General features: G+C 37.9%; 1 protein-coding gene and 1 long non-coding RNA gene across 2 annotated transcripts; one reads left to right on the forward strand and one right to left on the reverse strand.

Moving 5' to 3' along the window:
• Positions 1-2695: 2695 nt before the first annotated feature.
• On the forward strand, positions 2696-6774 carry LOC149983613 (uncharacterized). Its single transcript, XR_016496360.1, has 3 exons — positions 2696-4482; positions 5120-5277; positions 6403-6774. It is a non-coding gene; the product is annotated as an uncharacterized LOC149983613 (long non-coding RNA).
• On the reverse strand, positions 6298-8419 carry LOC110524744 (surfeit locus protein 2). The gene is made up of 6 exons (XM_036977243.2): positions 8213-8419; positions 7892-8043; positions 7472-7575; positions 7018-7203; positions 6576-6691; positions 6298-6443 (listed from the first exon to the last, which is right to left on the reverse strand). Exons 1-6 carry the CDS (start codon positions 8288-8290, stop codon positions 6357-6359), a joined length of 723 nt encoding a protein of 240 aa, XP_036833138.2. The 5' UTR covers positions 8291-8419; the 3' UTR covers positions 6298-6356.
• Between the last annotated feature and the right edge of the window lie 1122 nt (positions 8420-9541).

Consider the following 9541-nt stretch of genomic DNA (forward strand, 5'->3'; position numbering starts at 1 on the left):
GGAGACAGATTTTTTTGCAGAGTGGGACCTCTCCCTCTTTCACTGGGCCCAAAATAAGTCTGGTTGTCCCTAGTTACCACAGCCACAAAGTCATAAACCCTGCCTATTTCTACAATTTATCTTTTTACATTTGATTTTAAACCTAACTTCAACCACACTGCTAACCTTATACCTAACCTTAATTTAAGACCAAAAAGCTCCTTTTAGTTTTCATTCTTTTTTGGGTGACTTTGTGGAAACCGTTGTGCCTGTTCACACACACGTATCTGCCCTCTCACTGGCTAGAATGGCCCGACCTGATCTTTCCTCCTCCCTCCCGACTGCCTTAAATTTAAGACATTTTATTTTTATTGTTAGAGTGGCCTCTAGAGTATCTGGTCAATGTAATGGATAATCTGTGAAGAGATGCAATGCAACCAAATATTTTTTATTATTATTTTTTACAATTTTGTTTATGAATTTTGACCCCTTTTTCTCCCAAGAGACCACAGCCTGTCGTTTCAAATTGGAACAAATTAGTCATACTGGGCAGAACAGGCAAGGAAGTGGGCAGAGCCAAGCATGAGCTAGTGAGATCTAATTGGTGCATTCTAACAATTTGTATATTTCAGTTAAGGAACGCCTACTCTGAAGTGTGCGTGTACATTAACTTAATTTGCCTTTGCACTCCTCAACAATGCAATTTTTAAAAACTTTGGCAAAGTGTAAAGTCTACAAATAACATTTAAATTTTGGGAACAGAACTGTATTCACATCAAAAGTTTAATTGGTGAGAACATTTGCGAAATGTCGGCCAAAATTCAATCAGTTGCGATTTTTGCATGTCAATCTTGGGGCAAAAAAAAGTGGGATGCATGCCAACAAAGCCACTACACATCACTAAACAATACATTAATTGCACTATAACGGTGACAAATGGTGCCCACAAACTGTTAAGGCCTACATTAAGCTGTCCCAACATCTTACAACTGCTACACCTGGCTATCAGCGGAGCCTTGTCTGGCAGCGAAACAGTACATTCATTCGGCCTCATTTACTGCCTTTAAAAAAAAAAAAACAACAGCTGGTATGGCTGACTTGCTTAAAACAAATGTTGTTTCTACTGACAATTGATATGTGGCATAAGGGGACAAGCGGATAAGAGGCCATCCATAATTTCGATGAAGACACTAATGAACGAGCTAGGAAGGACATAGTCATAACTTTGTTTAGCATTTTTTTTTTTGCATCACTTGGGAAGAACAATCACAGTTGGCGGGAGGACTAAACCATATAACAGGGTAAGTACTATTAAAACCGCATTTGAAGACTATCCATAGAACATATTATGGGAAGATGAAGGCTGTGTTGGACGAATATATCACCTCGTAAATTTCGTTATGTGGAACTTTCATACTTGACAGATAATCAATGATTTGCTCAAGTGTATGGCAATGTTGCCTCATGAGGAAGGGGACCGGACAGGGTCTGAGCCACATTCCGTTGCCAAACCTTTGTTGCAGATTTTTTTTTAAAGAGCCATTAATAGATGAGTCCTCGTTTAACATGTTTGTTCTACATAACTGTGAACGTTCCAAAACGTGTCCTGTTGAACGTGCCACTGTTCTACATTTACTTGGACCGGGGGTGGGAAAAGTACCCAATTGTAATACTTGAGTGAAAGTAAAGATAACATAATAGAAAATGACTGAAGTGAAAGTCACCCAGTAAAATACTACTTGAGTAAAAGTCGTAAGTATTTGGTTTTAGATATACTTAAATATCAAAAGTGAATGTAATTGCTAAAAGTATTTATACCTAAGAACTTTATACCGCTGACCTGGACGCTGTGCCCACCTGAACATGCCCAGGCAGAGCTAAATTGATTTGCTGGAGGAACAAAGATTCGCGCAACACCCAAGGTGAGGGACGGTTGAATGCTCTGGATTTTAAAACCTCTAATATAATTAAGATTAAATGGATACAAAACTATTTAAGAAATAAGGATTGCATCTGGAATATGTTTTGATATGGCTATAAAATCCCTATTAAGCTTGCAAACTTTCATAAACAAGTACTTCTAACTTGGAACCTCATGTACAAACACAATGTTTCCCCTCATAGGTATACAATCTGGAATAATCAAGACATAAAATACAAAAACAAGTCTTTGTTTTTCCAGAACTGGTTTGACAACAACATTATTTGGGTTAAACAATTATTGAATAATGATGGACAACTATATGATTATCCAGAATTTATTACAACACACAATGTTACATTCACTCCCGAGGAGTATCAAATTGTTGTTAGAGCTGTCCCTAAAGGTGCTATTCTTCTTTTAGGAGAATATAACAGTACTCCAAGTGCAACTGTTGAGGATTTTGTAGCCTCAATACAATTAGAAGGAATTGACATTTTAAACATTTAAACTATAAATGTGATAACATGTATACAAGGAAACTGTATACACAGTTAACCCACTGTTCCTAGGCCGTCATTGTAAATAAGAATTTGTTCTTAACTGTACATTCATTCGGCCTCATTTACTGCCTTTAAAAAAAAAAAAACAACAGCTGGTATGGCTGACTTGCTTAAAACAAATGTTGTTTCTACTGACAATTGATATGTGGCATAAGGGGACAAGCGGATAAGAGGCCATCCATAATTTCGATGAAGACACTAATGAACGAGCTAGGAAGGACGTAGTCATAACTTTGTTTAGCATTTTTTTTTTGCATCACTTGGGAAGAACAATCACAGTTGGCGGGAGGACTAAACCATATAACAGGGTAAGTACTATTAAAACCGCATTTGAAGACTATCCATAGAACATATTATGGGAAGATGAAGGCTGTGTTGGACGAATATATCACCTCGTAAATTTCGTTATGTGGAACTTTCATACTTGACAGATAATCAATGATTTGCTCAAGTGTATGGCAATGTTGCCTCATGAGGAAGGGGACCGGACAGGGTCTGAGCCACATTCCGTTGCCAAACCTTTGTTGCAGATTTTTTTTTAAAGAGCCATTAATAGATGAGTCCTCGTTTAACATGTTTGTTCTACATAACTGTGAACGTTCCAAAACGTGTCCTGTTGAACGTGCCACTGTTCTACATTTACTTGGACCGGGGGTGGGAAAAGTACCCAATTGTAATACTTGAGTGAAAGTAAAGATAACATAATAGAAAATGACTGAAGTGAAAGTCACCCAGTAAAATACTACTTGAGTAAAAGTCGTAAGTATTTGGTTTTAGATATACTTAAATATCAAAAGTGAATGTAATTGCTAAAAGTATTTATACCTAAGAACTTTATACCGCTGACCTGGACGCTGTGCCCACCTGAACATGCCCAGGCAGAGCTAAATTGATTTGCTGGAGGAACAAAGATTCGCGCAACACACAAGGTGAGGGACGGTTGAATGCTCTGGATTTTAAAACCTCTAATATAATTAAGATTAAATGGATACAAAACTATTTAAGAAATAAGGATTGCATCTGGAATATCATCCCTAATTTAATATTCCAACAAATTGGTGGTCTAGAATTCTTACTCATATGCAATTTTGATATGGCTATAAAATCCCTATTAAGCTTGCAAACTTTCATAGACAAGTACTTCTAACTTGGAACCTCATGTACAAACACAATGTTTCCCCTCATAGGTATACAATCTGGAATAATCAAGACATAAAATACAAAAACAAGTCTTTGTTTTTCCAGAACTGGTTTGACAACAACATTATTTGGGTTAAACAATTATTGAATAATGATGGACAACTATATGATTATCCAGAATTTATTACAACACACAATGTTACATTCACTCCCGAGGAGTATCAAATTGTTGTTAGAGCTGTCCCTAAAGGTGCTATTCTTCTTTTAGGAGAATATAACAGTACTCCAAGTGCAACTGTTGAGGATTTTGTAGCCTCAATACAATTAGAAGGAATTGACATTTTAAACATTTAAACTATAAATGTGATAACATGTATACAAGGAAACTGTATACACAGTTAACCCACTGTTCCTAGGCCGTCATTGTAAATAAGAATTTGTTCTTAACTGACTTGCCTAGTTAAATAAAGGTTAAAAAAAATGTTACTATTCCCTCTGCGAAAATGTACTGTAATGCAGCCCTAGGACAAGTGAACTGGAACAAAGTTGTGGTGTTATCTGGTAAATATTGTATATCTAATAAGGTGAAAGAAGTATCATACAAACTCATTCATAGAATCCACCCTGTAAAGACCTTTATTATACACAGATTTAAAATAGCTATTGACAACAAATGTGCGACAGATTTGACCTTGTCAGCTAGGGGATTCGATTTCGTAACCTTTCGGTTACTGGCCCAACGCTCTAACCACTAGGCTACCGGCAGCTACCTACAAATATTTATAACTTTAATTTATTTCAGATTACACAATTGAAAATCGACCATAATCCCTTTGCCAAAGGATTCCGTGACACTGGCAATGGAAGACGAGAGAAGAGGTAAGGAGAAGTTTAAACTATTCCCTAACTGCGCAACAAACATTTTACGATTTCTGATGTCAATATCTATAGAAGCAATGGCTGACAGTAATCTTCGTGAATTCCAAAAAGCGGTACGACTGTCTTTGCAATTGCACAACCCCTTCAACCTAAAAGTATGCTATGTAGTTCACGTTTTATTAATGAGTTGGCAGAGGCAATAGACATAGCTTATCATGTTGTATTTACATTGTTATGGTTCTACGAGTGCAGAGGTCTACAGAGCAAAATACAATTTTGAAACTCCTACTTTAGAAATAGTGTGGAGTTATTGATAGTTAGCTCTTCAAAAGCTTTTCTTTACCGTTTTGACAACATAATACAAGAAAATGGTTTGGGTGGTGGGTTATTAGTGGTCTACAGTGGGTTTGAATAGCTTGATTTATTCGAACAGATATATATATATATTGATTTATAAAATGCATCTGGATAATCTGCACTCAAAATGAATTGCAGGCCTGTGAATTTGCCTATACGCAAAGACTGTACATAGCAAGCCATGTCCTATGCCTTGAATAAATGATCCGTTTTCTTATAGATCGTTTTTTTATTACAAAATAATAGTAGTGATGACCAATAACCTGTCTGTATAATGTAGGAAACAGCTGGCCCTGCAGTCAATTCGCTCATATGAGGAGCAGCAGAAAAAAGAGAACGGAACGTCCGACGACTCCTCCGGCGAGCAGGCTTCATTAAAATGTTTCGACCAGGCCTCGTCTCCCGCAGTGTCTACCGTGGGGCCTCCCAACCTGAAAGGTAATGGAGCCCACAGCCTCTGCTTGGGTTAAGATTCAGAACTAGGCCTACACGTTCTGCATCTCACAGACCCACATAGTATAGACACCTACATTAACCTTTGCTTGTAAAAAAAAAAAAGTGTGCTGTGAAATATTTTCCAACTTACTACATTTTGGATTTAGTTTGAATTCAGTTGGATGTCTTTGTATATCAGTAGACCTATTGTGTTGAATAAATATAAATATATAAATAAAATAAATATAAATATAATATTCCTCTGCAGATTTGCTGGCTATCAAGGAAATATGATTTCCTCTGTTTCCTTTGTTTGTTCGCTTCTTTTCGAGCTGACAGTTTTCTTGGAAAGGTTAATGGAACCAGCAATCTTGCCAATGAGCACTATATGTTTTCCATCTGAAAAATAAGACAAATAGTGCATAATTCTTTAACATTGTCACCATCATAATATATTCTAGCCAATACATTTTCAAGTTATATCATCACACTTTCAATAAAACACACAAACTACACATTCCCTGTGCTTATTGAAATGTATGCATGAATCCCACACACACACAGAAAACACACACACTTTTACTCGGACAGTAAATGGGTCATGTTTGACATAGATGGTCAAGTTATATGATAACTTTATTGATGGCCATTTCATGCGTTTATGTAACCTGTCTTTAGAACAAATAGGACCCTCAGGGGTAAAAAGCAAATAGCAGGGCTCCCGTTCGTTGGACTTGCAAGAGCACCTGAACATGCACTATAAATATGTATGCACTGATGAGTGCAGGTCGCTCTGGATAAGAGCATCTGTAAGATGTACATTTGGTGCTGGGCAATAGCAGAATCCATGTCAAGACAAGAAAATGCTTTTGTGTGGAACATTACAGATGTAGTGTTGATTGTCAACTTTTGCTCAAAATTAGACAGAAAAACTGATAATTAGCTACTTGGAGTAGCCTTATGTTTGAATCTACGTAGGAACACTCGGCAGGATGAGAGCATATGACAAGATCAAAGTGCAAATAGAGAAGCACAACATTCACCTTTATTTTATATTTTTAACATGGGCACAGCATTCACCTTTATTTTATATTTTTAACATGGTCTTTAAAACCTTTTCTTTTACAGTTATGATTCTTGAATTTCTTCTGGAAACCCCCATCCTGAACCTGTCGAAGATGCAAAGAGAGCAGTGTTACTAATTACAGTAATTCAACAACCACATGCAGACCTGTTTGCTTGGAACACTGCTCAACACTACTGGTGAAAAAAACAGTTCCACGAGGGTTAAGCCATCTGACCTTCTTGCGTTTCTGTGGCGCCTGTTTATCAATCTCCATCTCCTCATCATCTGTTTTAAAGGCATCTTTTTCCTCCTCCATACCCTCTGTCTCCTTTTTCAGAGAGAATAAAGTGGCTGTAGGTAAAGAAAAAGCCAGACATTAGTTTTCACCTTCCAGAAAGGAAGCAAATGTAAGAAATAAAATATACTTGAATCCACATACTGTGTGTTCTAGCTCATCCACAGCAGACATTAGTCGTGTCATACAGCTGATGATCAGATAAATTGACAGGCTGTTCCAAAATGAACGAATGGCGGGAGTCAAAGCAATCACTCATTAGGAGTACTATAAATCTCTTCTTTTTTTTTTTGCATACTATTTAGTACACTAGTATGTGTATTCTGACACTGCCAGTGTCACCATTGACTGTTTTTCACACAAAAATGACTGAAGTACTAACAGGGGTACAGGTCACTCATGCTGTCCTCTGAGTCACTGCCTCCCTCGTCGCTGGAGTCAGGAGCCCATGCTCCATTCCCCCGCTGGAAGTTGCGCCCCCTCTCCCCATCTTTCTCTCTATCTCTGGGCTTCTTCTGTTGGAGGCTGGCTGGCATGTACTCCACACCCTGTTGCAGACACTCTTCATCTAGGGGAGAGATTAGACAATTCATAAACTGTACTGACAACAGTGAAAACAACCATCTATGTGGTGTTTCAGGTAGTTCTATTTTAGAGACATATCTGATGGATTGTAAAGACGATTCACTGGTAAATTGAAAGCGCAGAACTAAAGTCCTCTGAAACAACACAACAGCACTCAGTGGAAAACCTCTAAAAACATTGTGTGGAAAGGAAGCATCAACATTTGAGGGTAGGTAGGAGGAAGGGCATTTTGGGTGGCAAGAAGTACTGACATTTCTTCTTCGCTTTTTGGAACCGCTTCCCATTGACATGCTGTAAGACATGGTGTGGCAGGCGATTGATGTGTCTGAGAGTCAACTTGCAGAAGAGATGATTGCTGAAGGTCAGACATACAGAATTGGTCAGTTACCCTAACCCCAAGAACTGGTTAGAGAGTGGGGACATAACTTCAGAGACAGACAGGCACTTGATAACCACAGAAGTCCTATAACCACATTGAATTGGTGGCAGCAGTTGGAGAACCTCTGGATGGGTCTGGAGAGAGATAGGGGGAATGTCTAGCCTTTTTGAATGTGGGTGTAATATCATATAGTATCTGCCAAGAGGTCATAGATGCATGCACTCAAGCCCTGCTCCCCTCTAAAACACGAAACCGCCAACTGCTGAGATTATGGCTCTTGGGGAATACTTACGGTTGCTTCGAGCTGGGCACAACATGTGGTTCATATTGACTATATTTGAACTCTGCATTAGAACACATTTTCTGATATTTCTTCCCTTTGGTGAAGTTCTGGAGCTCTGTGAGGTTGCAAGGACAATCATGTCCATTGAGTACGCATTTGATCTAAAAAATAAAAAGGTGAAACAAAATGCTGTCATATACATGTCATGTAGTTCACATCAGATACAGCATAACATTATTAGCTAGCTAGCCAACGTTAGCTACCTTTTTTGCCAACGTTAGTCTTTACGATATTTTGTGAAAATAAGTTTGGTGCGGTTGGAATTCTAACCTTTTTGCCGTCGTCCGTAAATTCAAAAAATGGGTGATTCATAAGGAAAGCTTTGATATCTGCAGGTAGGTCCTCCATTGTAGATTAGCTAGAAAGCTAACTAAGGTTCTTATTTTATTTTTGTTAGCTACTAGCTGTGCCAGTCATGTGTGATTCGCCCCACGTGGCTACACGGGCGTATTTCTTCCTCTCAAGATTTATAGGACTGTGGCGCCACCTATTGTTTATAACAGTATGGAGCAGTCTGATATATTTTGATGGCCTTCTATGAATATGTCATCAAAAGGAACATACAATTCGACACACCAATTAGGATCTGGCTAAAAATACTTGCAGTTATAGAACCCATTGCCCTTCATGGTTGTGAGGTCTGGGGTCTACTCACCAACCAAGAATTCACAAAATGTATATAGAAATAATATGACATTTGAAATGTCTTTATTCTTTTTGATATTTTGTGATTGTAGTTTACTGTACATTTTGTATTGTTTATTTCAATTTTGTTTATTATCTATTTAACTTTCTTTGGCAATGTAAACATATGTTTCCCCATGCCAATAAAAAGCCCCTTAAATTGAAATTGAATCGATATTTATGGGACCTGGTACCACTGAGTTTCTAAACCCAGAGGCACAACGTCGCAAGATTTCCGGGAACACTTGCCAAACAGACCAGCCCGGGGTTTGATAAGTCAATGAGATAAGTGAAAAAATCTTCCTTAGTTGTTGATTTTCTCGAAATCTAAAGGCACAACCTAAATTTCAGCCAATGTCTTAAGTAATTGAACATGTTATTACTCCAACCTCGTAAAAGTGACAAACTGACACGTTTTAATTTTCGTCGAAAACAACTTTATATCGGAGGAGTGACGGTCTGCACATGCGCAGTTTGGCGTGAGACGACCGTTAGCCCCCATGACGTGTTTCTACGCATGAGTTTAGTTGGATCATTCGGGGAGAAGCAGTTTCGGCTTATCTTCACAATGTCTTTGCTAGTGTTCAAGACAAAATAAAGACAACAACTGTTTGTAATGTATAAATACCAATAGAAATTGGACATTAAGATTTACTAAATGAAATAATGAAAAGTTAAACATTTACGTTGAAATTAATGAGATCAGAGGGGATATGCCAAAGATAATATAAAATCACAAAATAAACTACATCACGAAACTGACCACAAAACGGCCTGATTTGATTCTATCGTTCCAGTCTGATATACAGTTTCTAACTCATAATTGCAAGGCCAACTATATTGTAGATATAGATCTCTTGAAGTATTTGTAAAGCAATGTTTGAACATTGGGTCATATCGGGGAGCTTGTTTCTC

Source organism: Oncorhynchus mykiss, chromosome 5 (assembly GCF_057628025.1).
Source record: "Oncorhynchus mykiss isolate SJ-2025 chromosome 5, ASM5762802v1, whole genome shotgun sequence".
Classification (NCBI taxonomy): domain Eukaryota; kingdom Metazoa; phylum Chordata; class Actinopteri; order Salmoniformes; family Salmonidae; genus Oncorhynchus; species Oncorhynchus mykiss.